This window comes from Furipterus horrens, unplaced genomic scaffold, assembly GCF_987537825.1.
Source record: "Furipterus horrens unplaced genomic scaffold, mFurHor1.1.pri manual_scaffold_1, whole genome shotgun sequence".
NCBI classification, from domain to species: domain Eukaryota; kingdom Metazoa; phylum Chordata; class Mammalia; order Chiroptera; family Furipteridae; genus Furipterus; species Furipterus horrens.
The window spans coordinates 70,406,986-70,426,304 of NW_028327171.1; the positions used below are offsets into that span (position 1 = coordinate 70,406,986).

Genomic DNA, 19,319 nt, shown 5'->3' on the forward strand with positions numbered 1-19,319 from the left:
ATTTTAAAATATTTTCTTAGATTCATTTCCTAGTAATTTTATTATAATCACCAAAATAATGAAAATATGTTTATCAAAATAATGGTGAAAAGAATTATCTGCAGTCCAATACATACTACTGATATTACATGTTTAGCCACACAATAAAAAGAGACATTTATTGTTTTATTTAACTACAACTTAAAAATAAAACAAGTTATATCACTAAAATATATAATCAAGTTGCAGAAGGACTATTACTTGGTATAAAATATACCAAGGTAATGGTCAGAAAACAGCAAATTTTCTGCTAATTATTAAAATTCAAAAATTCTGTTTTTCTGTGTGTATATCATAATAATTATATCTGCCTCTTCAAAGCAATCTTTCCTAGACAAAATAGATCACTTATAAAAATTTTCCTGACTCAAAATGGAAACAAGGCTTTTGTGTATCCAAGGTTACATGGATAGAAGCTATGATTTTAGGAAACAAAACTGCTTATACAAATGGATTTCGATATATTAAATGCTAATGTGAATAATGATTACATTTTCTTATTCAAGAAAATAATTTTCCTAATATGCATACCATCGTATAAAAATATTAGGACTTTTTCAAATTTAAAGATGTGGCCTTTAAGTCAACTGATTAAAAATGAACGAATATCCTTGACTTTTACTCAAAAAATGATGGGTGTCCATGGAAAGAAAATTAGAATTTAAAAGTTTCAGCTCTTTATCTTAAGCTGTCTGGCCTTTGATGTTATATTTGCTCAGGCAACGCTTGCCCTCATTAAGTCAGGGGCAGCATATATTGGCAAGGGAAGAAGAAAAAAGTGAAGAAGAATGAAAGAACTACGTTGGAAGTAGGCTAGCGGCCACTGAAGACTGTTTTTCACTTTCAAAACGTTTAAAAGTTAAATCTGTTCATTTTTAGCTACTTGAGAAATATTTTCCTAGAGAATAAGAACTCTCATCAACACCACTGTGTGGAAGAATATGAGGCCAAAGTCCTTGCTTTACTTTACACAGCAGAACATTTATTTAGGTACATGGAATGGCCAAGCCACGTTGAAAACCTTATCTGTGTATCTTCAAAGTAGAATCGACATATCAAACCAGAAACTGAAACAATTATTTTGAGTTACAATTTTGAGATAAACAGAACCTTAGTGGGCAACACTTGAGTAGAAGTTCCAGAAGTGACAATGTAACTCAGTCTTTCTGTCATTATGCCTGCCACTCACCCACTGCACATGCACTCAGAAGCCTTTTTAGACTTTTTTCCCCTCGTTGTTCCCATCCTATGCAATTTAAATGCTACAGCTCTGCTATATATGTGTTATATGCTGTCATTCTCTGGAGAGCAACAACTACTATAACATCTATGGGGTTTTTTTGCTCCCCCATTAACTATTTTCACTCCCATGGTGGTGATATCACCCCCATTGACAATGTATGAATAAGGCAAGTTTATGAAACCATAAAGATATATGTTGCTGGAAATGGTTGCACAAATGTTGCTCTATGTATAGAAGGCACATGCTGTCTGCATCAGGCTAGTCAAGGTATTGTTTGATTGCACATCTTCAAAAAGCATATAAAGGGAGCCTATCTGGTCCATGAGGTCACTGCCCTGCCCCCTGGATTTTGTTCCCATAATGCTCTCTGTAGGAGCTATCAAGAAAGTCTAGCTCCAGAAATGTTGAGGTTGATTAACAAATATCCTAACACTAGCTTCTTTTCAACTTTGCAAGCAAAAGATCATATTTGGCTATTTTTATTTATTTTGCTTACATTTATTTAGCCTCATTTATAGGAGACCTTGTATACACACAGGATTTAAAGCCTCCTAATTAAAGGGAAGAGAGAGAGAGAAAGAGAGAGATATTGACTGATTCCCATTAGTTCACATAGCTTACAGAAGATTCTTGCTTTCATAAACAAAATGCCTCTTAAAAGTCAATAAATGGATTTTTCAAAATGTACCATGGTTGTAAATGTTTATTTGTTCAACATGTAATAATTAAGTTCTGTGTCATGCTACCATTTTAAAGTCATAATTGGCATAAAATAAGCTGATCTTAAAAATGTTTTTTAAGTTCAGAGCATTTTACATTATAATAAAGAAAACGGAAAGAAAATATAAAATGTGAAATGAATTGGTAACCATGTAATATAATTAATATTTTTATTAAACTATACAAATATATTAAAATACTCCAAAATATCTGAATGCTTCTTGTTTGTGCAAAGCTGTTACTAAGGCTGACTACAGTGTTAGAAAGGAGAGACTATAAAAATAACTCAGTAGAACAACTTCATAATACATTTACTACCCACCTGATCCATTTGTTATCAAGTAAAAATGAAATTTTATCTCATGACCCATATATAACAAAGCATAATGTACATATGATTAAACATTTGAAAAGGGGTGGATTCTCTAGGTTTTCAAACTTTCATTTTTTACATTTCATCTTTTCATCCCCAAAAGGTCATCTCAGCACATCTCAAAATGAAACCTCTAACTGGTAGTTTTGTGTGTGTTGGTGACTCTCAAACACTTATCAATTGTTTTTATTAAAAGTAATTCATAAGGGTCTATTAGACAATGGTGTGCAAACAGGTTGCAAGGCTGATTCTGGGTTGTTTTTTCCAAGCTCTATAATTCCTGTATAAAATAGAAAGTTGACTTGTATGTTTAAGGATAACAGTGTAAGCTTTGTAAATGGTCTAAATGTATTTTGAAGGGAAGATAAGTATTATAGTATAGGCATTTCTACAATATATTTATGAACTTCTTATGCTCTAAAATTTACACTACTATTCTTTTATGTTTGTAATTTGTCCTTATATGGGTACAACTTATTTTATGCAACTTAATTATATGAAAATGTTTTCATGAAACACAAATTAGGTGGCAATCCTTTTTTATATAATAGAATTCTTTAAAATAGTATATTTTTCAATTGTACCAAAAGTTATTCATTTTACAAATACAAAATTAGAAAAGTTTTCAAAATGATGTTTACTAAATGATGTAAGTTATATAGGTATTCTCCACTTTTCAAAATCTCTAGTTATGCCACTTTGCTTTTATGCAAGACCTACATTAGTACCTGCTTTGCAAACTGAATCAGAATAGGATTTTCTATTTTACAAAAAGAGGCAAAAAAATGAAAACAGTGCTCAGGGTTTGCTGTGCAGTGAGCTGTTAAAGTGGCAGCGTGCACCCTGAGCAACAAGAGTGGCAGCACCAAACCCCTTCCCAGGAACTACACTCAGCATCTCAGCATCGAGCTTTGAACTGTGTCTGTGAGCACCTGTGCTTACTGTTGATTTCTTTTGTGCATTTGTTAGCAAGATGTGTCCTCAGATATCAGAAAAACCTAAAAGAGATCATAAGGATGATACGCTTGGCATGATACTGCAAGTAACACCGTATTTCATATTCTTTGGTGGGTTACTTTTTGTGTTTGGGAATGTGCAACAATTTTTCCATATATATTAGTGGGAATTGATTCTCTGCTTTATGTCATTTCAGTTTATAAAGTTTCATAGGACCACTCTATTTCCAGAGAACAAGGAAACCTGTACCTGTATTAACTCACATTTTTAAAATTGCTTAAATCAAGTACCTAGATCGTTTTTAAGTTATGAAATAAAAGGTAGAGAGATTCACTCAAACTGTGCATTCAAGAAACACATTTCTCTTATGGTCCACAGAGGGAAACAAAAAACAGTATTCAAGTATTTGATTAATTAGGGTATAAATATACAGTGAAAAAAAATTACTATATTTTCTAAGGAATTTAGAAAATATTTTTCTACTATTAACTGAGATTAGTATATAATGTAGATCACCTTCTTAATTGTTTGGAGTGGGGCATGCAAGCTTGGGATAGAGGTAATGACTCAGATAATGATCTAAAGTTTAGAGCAGATAAATTATTCTTCTAAATCTGTAGTCTGCCAGAGCAGAAAATATTTGAGTTTAGAGCACTCATTACCACATTCCAAGAGATGACAGCCATATAGCTTACCAGCTACGGCAATACACAACCAATCATATTTTACACCCTATGATTAAAAGGATCTTTACAGCATGATTGAATAACATTGGAAAAGACAGCCATTCTTCCTTTGAGCTAAATAAAATCCATAATCATTTTTTAAGAAGAAAATTTATTATAAATACTAACAAGAATTTAAATATAGCAAACCTTCAAATAAATAATGGTGCACAAACAATAAAAAAGATTAAAGAATATCATCATACATCCTCTTAGCAAAACAAGATTGTCCAGATTTTAAGAAAGACCTGTAGGTTTCTTGGTAACCTCTGGAAACCTATGGAGATTTCTAAGAGGGTGTAAGTGAAAATAACAAGACTTACTGTAGAGTAAAACTGAAAAGGAAAAAATTTGTGAAGTGAAAAATGATCAAGAGCCTAACACCACAGCAGAAATATTATGAAGTATGAAGAAAACTCAGATGAGGGGACAGGTTAAGGAGGAGAGATGCTATTAATGCCATTTATTTACTGGCATTTCATTTCGGCAGGTTCCAACAAATATAAGGTTTTGACTCAGGTGTGTCTCTAGGATTGGATCAGAGAGGCTTAATTAAAGGTGTAACACTAAATTAGAAATTCAGAGCTAGCGATAATGCATATTAATTAATCTTGATTCACATTTCTTAGGATAGCATCATTTTTTTTTTCTCCTTAAGAAGATGAGCAGTTTGGCCCTGTTCAGGGAGCTCAGTTGGTTAGAATACCATCCAGATATGTCAAGGTTGAGGGTTTGATCCCTGGTCAAGGCACATACAAGAATCAACCAATGAAGAACACAGTAGGAGGAATCACAATATCTGATATCAAGCTATACTACAAGGCCACTGTAATCAAAACAGTCTGGTACTGGCATAAGAATAGACATACAGATCAACGGAACAGAATAGAGAACCCAGAAACAAATCCAGGTCTCTATGGTCAATTAATATTTGACAAAGGGGGTTAGGAGCACAAAATGAGTGAAAATAGCCTCTTCAACAAATAGTGCTGGGAGAACTAGACAGGGACATGCAAAAAAATGAAACTAGACCACCAACTTACACCACACACCAGAATAAATTCAAGATGGATCAAAGACTTAAATGTAAGCCATGGCACCATAAAAGTCCTAGAGGGAAACAAAAACAGTAAAATTTCAGATATCTCACATAGCAATATTTTCACTGATCTATCTCCTTGGGCATGGGAAATAAAGAAAAGAATAAACAAATAGGACTACATCAAACTAAAGAGTTTCTGCTCAGCAAAAGAGAACATTAGCAAGATGAAAAGGGAACCAACTATATGGAAGAACATATCTGCCAATGATACCTCAGACAGGAGTTTGATCTCCAAAATATATAGAGAACCTATACAACTTAACACCACGAAGACAGATAATCCAAATAAAAAATGCACAAAGGACCTAAACAGTCACTTCTCCAAAGAGGACATACGGAGGGTCCATAGCCATATGAAAGAATGCTCAACATCACTAGCCATCAGAGAGATGCAAATAAAAACCACAATGAGATACCATTTTACACCAGTCAGAATGGCCATCATCAACAAATCAACAAACAAGTGCTGGTGAGAATGTGGAGAAACGGGAACCCTACTGCACTGTTGGTGGGAATGCAGACTGGTGCAGCCACTATGGAAAACAGTATAGAACTTCCTCAAAAAACTAAAAATGGAACTGCCTTTTGATCCAGTGATTCATTGCTAGGATTATACCCAAAGAATCCTGAAACACCAATTCAAAAGGACCTATGCACCCCTATATTCATAGCAGTGCTATTTATAATAGCGAAGTGCTGGAAACAGCCTAAGTGCCCATCACTGGATGAGTGTATCAAAAAACTGGTACATTTACACAATGGAACACTATGCAGCAGAAAGAGAGAGGAATTCATACCTTTTGCTACAGCACGAATGGAACTAGAGAGTATAATGTTAAGTGAAATAAGCCAAGTGGTGAAAGAAAAATATCATATGATTTCACCTAATACAGGAAACTAATGAACAGCACAAACAAATGAGCAGAACAGAACCAGAGGCTATAAACAAGGAAGAGATTGACAGTGACCTGGGGTGGGGGGAAGAAGGGGAAAGGGCCTATTCAAGGAACTAGTCTAAATGACCCATTGACATGAACAACTAAATGGGGATTGACTGTGGGAGAGGAGGGAGGTGGGTGGAGCAGGGGAGAGCAAAGGGGGTAAAATGGGACAACTTACTAGAACAACAAAGAAAATAGAAATTAAAAAAAAAAATCAACCAACAAATGCATATATAAAATGGAACAACAAATCTTTTTTTTCTCTCTCTAAAAAGAATCAATATTTTTAAAACCTTAAAAAAAAGAAAAAGATGCTAAGTAATAAAGTAATAAGTAGGTTTTCATGAAACTTCTATATTTCTCAGTAATATTAAGGTATGTATTACCTCCATTATACAAATTCAACCATCTACAGCTCAACATTGGAGCTGGAGAGGTTTATATACTCTAAGTCTCCTTCTAATCCAGAGCTATGTTGATATTGAGTCCATTCAGTGATATATATATAAAATGATTTATAAAATATATGTTATATATGCATATAGGATATATATATATATATAGTATGTGTGTGTTTGTGTGTGTAGAAGCCTAAGAGCAAAAAATTTAAATATTAAATTTAGAAACAATGGTGGTCTTTTCACTGGGACTTATTCTAAGACCCAGGCCTACTTCATGGGTTTGCTAGATTAAGAAGTCTTCTATGAAGCCTCCATGTTAAAATTTCTATTGCTGATTATCTCACCTTGAGGACACAGAGATGAAAAGAAAATGTGGTGCCTTCCTGTGCATGGAAATTTTCTTTCTTTATATGATACATCTTCTCCAAGAGAAAGGTCAATGCCCTAGATAGGTTTTGGTTTAAAATCCATACATAACACATGAGGGATAACACTGAACTGATTAGCATGGCCTGCACAAAAAAAACAATTTTATTTTTCCCCCAAGTATTTAGGCATGAAGATAAGCTGTAGAGTCTTCTGATCAAGATAAAAGCTTAGGCAGACATGCTGGGTCTCCCTTCACAACTAAAAAGGAATACAACTACTTCAAAACTAGACACAACCAGAGTTCCAGAAAATAAAGCTGCATAGAAGTCCAACAAACAAGGATATAAAGAAGAAATACTCATCCAGACAGGTAGGAGGGGCAGAGCCAGGGTGGAGAGGATGTGGTGTTGTGGCAACAGCAGTGGTGGCAGCTACAGACTGGTGGAAAGCACAGTCACACATTTTAAAAAGGGGGGTGTACACGTAGGGAGCATTCCCAGCTCCTGACCAGACTGTGCAGCTAATGGTCCCAGCACTGGGGAAAATCAAGCCTCATTGCTTCTGACTGTGCAAACCAGTGAGGGTTGGGGCGGAGGAAGAAAGTGCCAGTCTCTCAGCAGAGTCCACTTGTTTAAAGGGCCTCCACAGTTCTAAAACGTCTGCAGACTCACCCACTCTGGGAACGATGGCCAGGGCAGCAGCTAGAGGGGCGCCAGTCCGATGCAGAAGTGAGAGAGGTGCCTGGAAAAGGGGTGAGTGGTGGGCAGGCGGAATTGTTCCCTCTCAGACCCCTCCCCCATATAAAGTGCCACAACGTGGTGAAACAGATCACCCTGTACTGATAAATCACTAAGGCTCCACACCTTACAACTTAACAGGAGTGCCAGCTCTACCTGTGACACGGAGGCAAACAAACACAGGAGCCTGTCAGAACAAGGAGACAGAGAAGTATGGCCCAAAAGGGGGAACGGATCAAGGTTCCAATGGGAGAACTAAGTGACGAGGAGGTAGCCAACCTCACAGATAAGGAGATAGACAACCTAACAGATGCAGAATTAAAAACACTGGTGATAAAGATGCTCACAGGCTTGACAGATATGCTTGAGTATGGCAGAAGCATAAGGGAAGAAGTGAAGGCTATTCTAAGTGAAACGAAGGAAAATTCACACAAAACCAATGGTGAAGGGAAGGAAACTGGGTTCAAATCAATGATTTGGAACATAAGGAAGAAAAAAACAGTCAACCAGTGCAGAATGAGGAAGCAAGAATTGAAAAAAATGAGGAAAACTTCCCAAATTTTGCAAAGGAAATGGACCTACAGGTCCGGGAAGCACGTAGCGTCCTGGGCGAGCTGGACCCTGAGGGGACTCACCAGTACACATCATGATTTAGATGCCAAAGGTGAAAGATAAAGACAGAGTCCCGGGGGCAGCAAGAGAGAGGTGGAGAGTTGCCTACAGGGGGGTGCCTATAGGACTATCAGCTGATCTCTCAGAGGACACTTTGCAGGCAGGAAGGGACTGGCAAGCAGTATTCAATGTGATGAAAAGCAACCCACAACCAAGAATACTCTATCCAGCAAAGCTATCATTTGAAATGGAAGGGCAAATGAAGTGCTTCCTGGACAAGGTGACGCTAAAGGAGTTCATCATCACCAAGCCATTATTATATGAAATGTTAAAGGGACTTATTTAAGAAAAAGAAGATCAAAACTATGAACACTAAAAGGACAACAAACTCACAACTATCAACAATTGAATCTAAAAAATAAAAACAAAATCCAACTAAGCAAACCAGAATAGGAACAGAATCATAGGTATGAGGATCATTTGGAAGATTATCAGCTGGGAGGGGGGAGGGGGAGAAATGGGGAAATGGTGCAGGGATTGAGAAGCATAATTGGTTGGTACAAAATAGACGGGAGGGAAGTTAAGAATAATATAGGAAAGGGTGAAGCCAAAGAACTTATACGCATGACCCATGGATATGAACTAAGAGGAGTGGGATTGCTGGGGGAAGGGTGATACTGGGCAGAGGGGAGTAAAGGGGAAAAAATTGGAATTACTGTAACAACACAATCAATAAAATATACTTAAAAAATTAAAATTAAAAAACAAACAAAGAATTGAACCAGTAGTAATGATTAACATCTCCACTTTTCTGACAGGGTTTTATAGAAATAAATCAACGAGAGGAAAATTCCTGTGTCTGGTGTAAAGGGCTTAAAATAAAAGAGGCAAAGAGAGCAGTAGACCTTGCACAGATGAATTCAAACTGGGAGCTGCACTGGGTCTCATTCTATTGCTTTAAATCTTTTTTGGATATTCAGTAGGAGGTCAGCCCAGCTAGAGAGTAATTCAGGAGTCATTAACTCTAGACCCATTGATAAACACACATACCCCCCACCCCAAAAGAAAAGCAGGGACCATACAAGTATCTTACCCTGACACCAACACTAAAAGAATTAAAAACAGTTTCAGTTGCTTCTTTTTTCCTCTCAATATCCAGATTATAAGTAGAGACTTTTCTACTTGTAAAGGGTATGATATATTCAATTTGGTCAATGTGAGAGAAGAATGTGAATAAGTTACATCAGAAACATTCTCTAATCAGTTAAGTTGAAGTTTCTCTACTGCAACTCTTAACCCAGGTTCTAAACATCAGCAAGGTTTTGCAGGTTCTTTTGTGAAAATTAATCTGGCTGAAAGAACATTTCCAGTTCTGATAAGAGTATTTAAGTCGCATGGGGAGAGGAACAGGAGATTCCATCAGCTAGATTGCAGTGATTCCAGCATTGTCTCAATCTGTCTCTGACCCAAACCTTCATTTTTGCATTCCCTCCATCAATAGATCGCTGTTGTAACCCCACAAATTAAAATCACTTGGTGTGATTTTCTAAAACCACTGCTGGAGCCTCACACTCCATGGCTCTAGCTAGGATGGTTGGTGTAGGGCTCTGGCTTCAGTATTTCAAAGCTCTCTGGATAATTAGAGCAGCTCTGCCTTAACTCTTAGCACAATGCTGTACTCATGCTAAGTTCTCATTAAATGCCAGTTAAAATTGGTTATGGGCTGTAACTCAAATCAGGGCCATTGCTTTTAAGTCTATGCCATTTGAGAGAGATGCTATTTGTGTCTCTGAGAATTTTAACAGGGCTTCAAGTCATTTACAATTGTTCCAATTGAGAATTTTGTAGTTTTTCACCACTCAGTTTTAGACTTCCACCAGTCATGATGCATGCCGTAGAGTTGTCTCAACAAGCTAAAAGAAAATGCCAAAACTTAGCACTCCTACTGTTCCAGAGGATGTGTTTTGTCTTCCTATAAGTTCTTCTATTCCAGCACTTGTGAGGAAGACATTTAAATTTTGATTGTATTCCTATCTATGAGAAAATTTTTTTTACAGGTTTGACACTAAACAATCACAGAAGATTGAAGTAAGATCACTCATTTACACTGAGGTGTATAATGCAACTATCACTAAGTGCAGTCTGACACTTAGGACAAAATCCACCCAACTTTCCCTGTGACTTTAGGAAGAATGTAACATATTCATTAAAAAGTGTTCCACAGAATTTCAAATGTCAAAATTCAATAATCATATTGAGAAAATCCTTCAAATTTACTCATGAAAATTTCATAATACTGCTGAGAGAAAAAGTTGTCAGTTTGTAATTATGCCTCTATCTCTGCAGGTATCACTCATTACAGAAACCAGAATAGCATCATGATAATGAGGTTCCTAAACAAGAAAGTAGTAAAACATATGTTCACATATTGATGACCCACACTGTGAACAGAAAATTAGTTTGGTCTCTATTATCATGATTTTACTTTGTTTATAGAGCAAACAATATAAGAAAAGCAGATAAGGCTTCTGATTTAAATTTATCTATTGATAAAAAATATATTTGAAAAATGTTTCTCAATACCAATCAGGAAAACTCCAGAAGAAGCCCCATTCCTATTTGCCTTGTTTGCTACAGGAAGCCCAAGTCCAGCCTCCTGGTCATTCACTAACAGCTGGACTTACCATATACTGCCTGCCCTTCTTTCTCAAATCCTTCTTTCTGCTACATCCTCCTCTTGTGCCCTCTACAATTTTTGTCCTATAACCAGAGTAGTTCTCTATATCTTTTACATCCTCTTGGGATTATCTCTTTACTTCCTACCCTTAAGAATTACCTTGAAATATATGTTTTTTAAATCCTCAAACCCACACTTAGGACCAAGACCAATCCAATCACAATTTCTAGTACTTTTTATAACTCCCCAGGCCATTACAATGTGTAATTTTGAGAACCATGGATTTATTAGTTCTCTACCAATAATTTCCTCATACTTTCAAAAATCTTTTCCTCTTTTTGACAAATTCCTGGGAAAACTCCATCCCTTGATCAACCATGGCCTTCTGGAAAAGAAGTCACACAACCAAAAGGCTGATTCAATTTATAGTCTTGGTTACAAATCTCAAACAAGCATTCGGTATTACCTCATTATCATACTACGGTTCTCTAGTATTTTCATCACACCTGGAAATATCTATGTCGTGCTTCTACATTTTTTTCTCAAATGCCTTTTATCCCCTTCTTCTCATATGATGACCTCACTGAGAATATAAAAGCTATCAAGCATAAATTTCTATGTCTTCACACAGCTCCACTTACAACCGACTGGTACCTGTATCCAGAAACTGACATGGAAAAAATGAGTTTAACCTAAATAAATGAATGAGGAAACAAATCAACGAGTCACATTGATTCCAGATTATTTCTTACATTCATGCATTTGATGTCATGAGGAATATGTATGTTTTATGATTACAACACAAGTTTTCCAGTTTTTGGACCACTGTGCTATATTACAATAGTGAAATATTGCTAGTTTTGTTAATTCAATGAGGCTAGTTCAGTATATTTTAAATGAGAAACTTAAATCATTTATGTTTTGAGATATACCCAGAGAGTTATATGCAGCATTAAAATTTCAAATCAAATAAAGGTATACTCATTTAGAAAATGTTCTTCTATAACACTATAATCCCCAAGAGGAAGACGAAAAATGACAACTGAGAAAGCAAAGCTTCTATAGCAAGAATAATTCTTACTTTAGTTCAAAGGCTTTCTGAACACGTGGAATATGAACATGAAAGCATTTAAAGTGATTCAGAGCACTCCGCATTTGAGTCTCTATCTATATATGATGATATTAAAGAAGATGAAGTCAAATTGGGGAGTGGGGGCGGACAAAAAACTTCCTTTGAAATAAAACTGGCAGCAATAAGAAGACTGAAGTCCTTACAAAAAAAAAAAAAAAAGTGGTTTATAAGAAGATTCTCTTAAAATTATTAGATAATAAAGAAACTATTTGGAGTCAGCTGTCCAGTGTAACTTTCTCCTCACCATTACCCAGTCTAGAATAGGCTTATAAGGAGTTTTCTGAAAAGCCAGAAAAATTTTCACAAAAAGAGACTTGCAAACAAATGATGATATTTTAATGTACTTTATTTTTGAATAATGTATATTATTTCCTTTTCAAATTAATGATTAAGTTTTCATCATTTTGTTTGGACAACTGATTCTTTTGCTTGTTTGTTTTTTTGGATTGAAATACATATCATCTTTTATTTATTTTTTAAAATTTAATCTTTATTTTATTTTCTTACATTACCTTTTAGTCCCCTTAGACCCCTAGCCCCCTAGTAATCACCACACTGTTGCCCATGTCCATGAGTCCTTTTTCCTTTTTTGCTCAATCTCTCTATCCCTTAACCTTCCCCACCAGCCTCACTACCTGTCATCCTGCTCTCCATCTATGAGTCTGTCTCCAGACAGTTTGTTCATTAGATTCCTCATATGGGTGAAATTATATACTATTTTTCTTTCTCTGACTGGCTTATTTCACTTAGCATAATGTTCTCTAGGTCCATCCATACTGTTGCAAGGGGTAAAATTTTCTTTTTTACAGCCAAGTAGCTGATTCTTAAAATTACACTCTACTTTGCCAATATTTTATTTTATTTTTATTTTTAACCAGTAATATAGTTGTTTATTATCTTATCAAGTATTATACTTTGCTAATATTTTAAATTAGCAAGATATGTGCTTAACACTTAGATTTTAGTGTATGTCTGTATGTTTATATTTTAATAGAATTAATAGTCCTGGCTGGTTTGGCTCAGTGGATTGAGCGTCGGCCTGCAAGCTAAGTGTCGCTGGTTCGATCTTCCAGTCAGGGCACATCAGAGAAGGAAAACTCTGACTCCAAAAAACCTCCGCTGCCTTGCGGCATACCTCTTCAGGGGAAACGCTAAGGGAGTAAACCCCGACAGAAAATCCGGAGCCGGAGTCCCTAAGGCGGTTTGACGTTGTAGTCAACACCGGCAACTCCTGCGGCGCACCTGAAGCCAAGCTGTATTGACTCCGTCTTTCCCTTGGACCCTTCAGCTGCGAAGAGAGGGGGGGGTCTGCTGCATGGGCAACAGCAGACCCTCCATATCACCCTGCCCAGGCTCTGTAGCTTCAGCGTCATCGCAAGATGTCGATTCAACATGGGAGGAGACAGATACCGTGTCACTCCCGAGTCGGACTGCACAGCCATTCTCGGTGGTGCAGATAGACTCTTAAGAAGCTACACCATCGTCTCTCGAGACGGACGGCTGCCGATACGATAATAGAATTAAATATGTAGTTTCTTCTCTTTTTCTACAATTCTAAGCAATCTTTAATAAAAGATACTATCAATGACATTATTTTGGTATTATATGGAATTTATACTGCTATATTAGCATCAGCATTTTTTTTCCTAGTAACTGTGATCACTGAACATAGCCACCCATTTGCCTGCCTGACCACACCTTTTCATAGCAATTCCTGATGAGTCACACTATGAGGCCACGGGACTATCCCCTCTGTCTCAGCAGATTGGGTTAGGAAACATTAACACTTCCATGATACCTGATCAGCCACCCGAAACTGGGCAAAATATATCCCTATCCTCACTTTCTCTTCTTTGAATTGTTTTATCAATTAACATATATTCACTGAGGTCACCCTATGTGTATAGCAGATGTTTTTCACTTTATATTTACTGTTAGCTATCAACTAAACATTCTTAAACAACCAATGATTATAAGTAGCAGCAAAGGCACATCCATATATATTATCAACAATTGCACATCTTATTTTTCTAATCTGTGCCCTTTCAGTTATATTATTAATAGAGGGAAAAAAAAACACAAGCCATTTAACCATCAGTATCAGGTCTTTATCATTGAAGAGTTCAGATCATGATATTTCAAGGTGGCTGAAAAACCACATTTTTTTCATTAACATTGCCAACCAATGAATGATCTCTAAAATAATTCCCTTAGGTACAGTTTTTTTCTTTTATTTGAAGTCGCATATTCCCCACAGACTTTATTCTCCCTCTCTTTCTTTAGTCCTGCTCCCACTTAACTTCTACTGACTTCACTGTGTGGCTCCATAATGCCTTTCTATTCTGTGTGGCTGAAGCTGCTCAGAAATTTCACCAGCAAGCTCCTAAAATTAGTTTCCACATATTGACATGGCATTCTCTTCTGACCTCTATCACTGTATCTAGTGCATGTACTAGTATAAAGGTACTTGTCTGCTTATTTGTCTGTATTTCCTTTTCAATCTTTAGACCTTGAGGGCAGAACTATTTTCACCTCAGAATATACACCACTTAGAAATACTTAGTATACGGTAGATACATATAAATGTCTGAAGCATGAAAAATTTTATAAACTGTGTCAAAACATTCTAGAATGTGTTATGAATATATTCAATTTATAGTTTAAATTGATACATATCTTACTAACTTTTAAAACTGAACTTGCCTTAAGTCAATCTGTATTCTCATTCTCATTTTCTTTCTCTCTCTCCCTTTCTCAGTTCTGTGCTCAGGCATGCCAGAAAAACATATTAAGTTTTATCCAATGCTTACAGAGATTCATGCACAGACATTGTATGATACATAATAAATGTTAACTAATCAAATAAAAACTAATTGAGGTAACTCTAAGATCCCTCAAACATGAAAGCTAAGTATGGTGTTTTCAAAGCAACATTCAGTAAGTGTCACTATGAATTAAACACAAAAATGGTAATATTTACTCTTAGTGAGACTGACTGCAGAAATGACTTCATTTACCAAATAATATCAACTGAGAAAGTGTTATTTGATTTCTAATATATAATTATTATCTTTCTGATACTTTAAAGAAGAAATAAATAAAATACTTTAAGAAACTTTTATGTTAAACAATGTACCATCAGACAAGGTTCTAAAAAACACTCTTATATGGAATTGGAACATGGGCATTCAGGACTCCTACATTTAATGGAACAACTAATAATATTAAAAATAGTAATAGTAAGTTTAATATAAAATTAAACATATTTAAATAAAAGTTAACCATGATCTCTGTGCCTGGCTATATTCTGAATCTTGTATATGTATTATATCACATCACCTTGAAAATAATCCTCTGAGGCAGACACTACTCCATTTTAACAATGAGCTCATGAAGGCTCAAGGATGATGCATCTTATCCAGGTCACGCAGCTAGAAAGCCTGGATTTCCTCTCAGTTTTCTTAACCACCATGCTCTATCTTTTCCCAAAAAGATATTCATTAATTATTAATACTTAATATCCATGGCTAGTCTAAATATTGATCTAAGAATAATTTTTGCTTAATTTTCTCAAATTGGAAATCAGAAGAAAAAGGCAACTGACCAGCCACTGTCATTTTCTAGTTACACAGAGGTAGTCTGTCCCTTCGCCTCCCCTAGTTGCAGTTTTGGCAAAATGGGACTTGTAACATCTACCTAGCATACCTTTGTACTCTTCTAACTTTCATCCTCTGTTTCTTTTGAACTAAGGCGTAGTATAAAAAAATAAAAACTTACAAAGATTAAGATGATGCACATGAAAATGTTTTAGAAAGTATAAACTCTTACAATCAATAATATGAAGATATAAAAAATAATTTGTCTATCCTGCTTCCCTCTTCTGTATTTGAATCTTTTATATGACTATATGACAGAAGAATAGGAAATATAAATGTATTTATTCATTACCAACTAACATAACTTAGCAAATCAAAAACTTCATAGCAAATATTCCTCTGCTTGAACTAGAGTAGAACAATTGGTTTTAATCCCCAAATTAGTAGTATATAAGACAAAATCAGAACAACAAAAACAAAAAGAGCCAAACCAATATCATTCTGAGAAAATACATTCTTTATCTTAATGATTTTTGATAGAAGAACACATATTTAAATGCCTGGCAAATTTACGTAAATATGGTTTAATTTAAAACCACAAAAATGTGTCATTATTTTACTTCTTTTAACTCACTCTTCCTCTATTAGAAGAAAATAAAATTAAAACTCCAGATAGCTAACAAGTTTTAAAATGCCTAAAACATGAGTAAACAACCAGGTTGTTTCTCAATCTTGAAGAATTTCTTAATTTGATTTTTTAAAATATTAATTTCTTATATGCCACTTGAAAAAAATTACTTTGCTTAAAACTACAACTAGTGATTGCAGCTAATGAACCACTGCTAAAAATATTATATACAGGTAATGTTCTATATATCTGATATCTTCTTTCAGAAAAATGTGAAAGCCTTGTGGTATGCTAGATTACCGTACCAGTTCCTAAAGATATAAAGGTGACTAAGATACAGATGACCTCTATTTTTACTGAATTTTAATTTTATCAAGGGAATCATAATTTAATAGTTTTTGAAATGTAATTTTGTTAAGTGTCAGCTTGAGGACACTGTGACCATTAAAGCCAGTAAGCAGAATGGTGACATGCTCAGAAAATGGAAATATGTATATATTTAAAGTCATGTTAATGAAATGTTAAATTTCATTATAAAATCAGAAATTAGAGCTATCTGGAAATCTCAGATTTCAAAGTTAGGGAAATATAAGATTTACATAAGACACTGAGATAGAAGGAATACAAATAAAGGTGCTATCCTGAAGTTAAATATCAGAAGCCATTTATTTCAAGGGCAAACATAGGAACAAAACTTCAAAGGATCTCTGAGTTCTGTATCTAAGAATAACCTCAAAATTATATTTGATACCACAGACATGGTCACTTTACAGACATTATAGAAAGAGATGCTAGAAATGTGTTTATTGAATGCGTTACTATTGAAAGTTCCATGAGAAGAGTTTCCAGAAGAGAATAGGTGTTTGGCCTATATAGAGGTTGAATCTATACAGGTGAATGTATACAGTAAATGTGCTATTAATACAAACATTTTACGAAGGCTGTGAAGTTCTGGAGATCTTTCAGTGTCCTAGCTACCCATGATCTATTTATACCCTCGTTGAAAGTACTATACTGACCAAGATGCAGGAAATAGTTCTCATTATGAACTTTTATCAGTCCATCCTTACTTGGATGTTATTAATATTAAATTCACTAGAGCCATTAAGTCAGTCATGGCAAACACTTCTGTTTTAGTTTGATGCTTGCCTGAAGGCTCTGTTATATGCTACAGGCTAGAACTGTCTTCAACAAAGGGGGACAGTCTAAGGAAAAGAAGCCTATTAGGTACTTCAAACCACTGAAACTCTCTACTCTTAGGTACAGGCTTCTGAGTTTTAATTATATCAAGGTAGTCATGTATTTAATACTTTTTCACAACTTTCAGACTAAAGCAATAGACTGAGTTAGGATTTCTAGAATTTTCAGGGGCAATAAGCTTCAAGAATTAACTATATAGGACTGACTACGGATACTCAGCAGTCTTATATTTTTAGTTTGGTTCTGTTTGGAAAACTGTTGTAGTTTCCAGGTATATAAGGTAGCCCTTTTCATTATTTTCTTACACTATCTATAGACTGCACCAATTTTATACACTCTGCTTTTGTAAATAAAATGTTTAAAAATTTCTCACTCACCCCAGTTTTCCTTACTTTACATGGAGCCATAGTTATTTGCACAGGTTCGTAACTCCACCTTTTTATCAGAACATAACTGAATAAAATGATTGTGTAGCACAGGCCTTGCTGGAATAGCCATATTTGTGAATGATGCTCACTGAGGGAAAACCAGTTCTTTTAAGGAAGTGAGGCTGATTTTACTTATGGATCCAATGCCTGCTAATTCCCTTGTGAACTTTGGTCTGGGGCCTGGCTGGCATGGTGCAGTGCAGTCTTACAGCTCAGGAAGACACTTCCTGGAATGTCAGGGATATTAACAAATTCTGATGATCCTAAGAGAAGAGGAATGGACCCAAAGGTATAGTCATGCAGGTAAAATTTAGTGTATGTTTATTGGGTTTGGCTTTCTAACCTCAAGCTAACAAAAAATCAAGTTTTTAGAAGTCCCATCTGAGATTTCTTATAAAAATGTCCAGGAAGAAATGACTTAATTTGAAGCAGTATGGCTTTTACTGTAGAAAAGTAACTCAGCCTCCCATAAGCATTTATTGATCTTTCTGTCTCTCTAACCTAAAAGCTGGCAAAATCTCCTAAAACTCAAATGTTCAAATGGTCGTTGTTAACCAAATAGAAGAGAAAACTGTATTAGTTGGTGTCTATATTTTATCAACCAAGAACCTTCTAACAATAATAACTTTGAATACTCATTACTTTTTCTATTTTTTAAATTGTTTTTTTGCTCATCATACTATCCTAGGCCAGTCTTTCACATTTATAACAAAATACACTGGTATCCAATTTCCTCGAAGAAAACAATTAATGTTAGTGTAATATGACATGACATGACAATTACATCTTTCTTATGTTTAATATGCAAACACTACAATAAAATACTCAGAATAATTAAATTCAGAATAATTCTAAGTTTTAAAAATAGTTTACTTCACTTGTTAATAATATTAAATAAAACACCAGCTATTAGACTACTTTTGCATCATGTATTAGACTTAGAGCAATTTAATGTTTGCAGTTTACCATGACAGTATATTAAAGACAAAGTTGTAATTTTATATTTTAAACCTAAACAGCCAAATAAAAATTTTCCACATAATTTATGCATATGTAGTATTAGTTAACATTTTAAACATAGATTGGATTATGAGTTCAGTTCATACTTACCCATGAAATTGAGATAGCCTTCTCCACCGAGTGCATGAGTAATAAGTCGAATCATTTTATGAAGCTGTATTCCACGATCAATAACTGGAGTAAAAGGGGTCAGAACACTCATGTTGGTATACATTTCAGCATCCATCAACCAAAATGCCAGTGTCTTATCCCCAACGAGTGCCTATAGAAGTAAAAGTCACTGAGTTAAAAACAAAGAATAGGAATGAAGCAGCTATGTTAAATTTACACGAGAATAATACAGCATGAAAAACAAAGTAGGAGAGGTGTATGAATTAGTATCGATTTAATGTATATTCTAATAATTACTTTCTATGCTG

The 19,319-nt window shown here is 35.1% G+C and overlaps 1 protein-coding gene across 1 annotated transcript in view; it reads right to left on the reverse strand.

Annotated features, from left to right (window-relative positions):
- GBE1 (1,4-alpha-glucan branching enzyme 1) overlaps nt 1-19,319 on the reverse strand; it is a 267,728-nt gene that overhangs the window by 51,417 nt on the left and 196,992 nt on the right. The window contains exon 12 of the mRNA XM_090275929.1: nt 18,991-19,162. Within this exon, the coding sequence (XP_090132055.1) occupies nt 18,991-19,162 (172 nt within the window). The remainder of the gene's footprint in view (nt 1-18,990; nt 19,163-19,319) is intronic.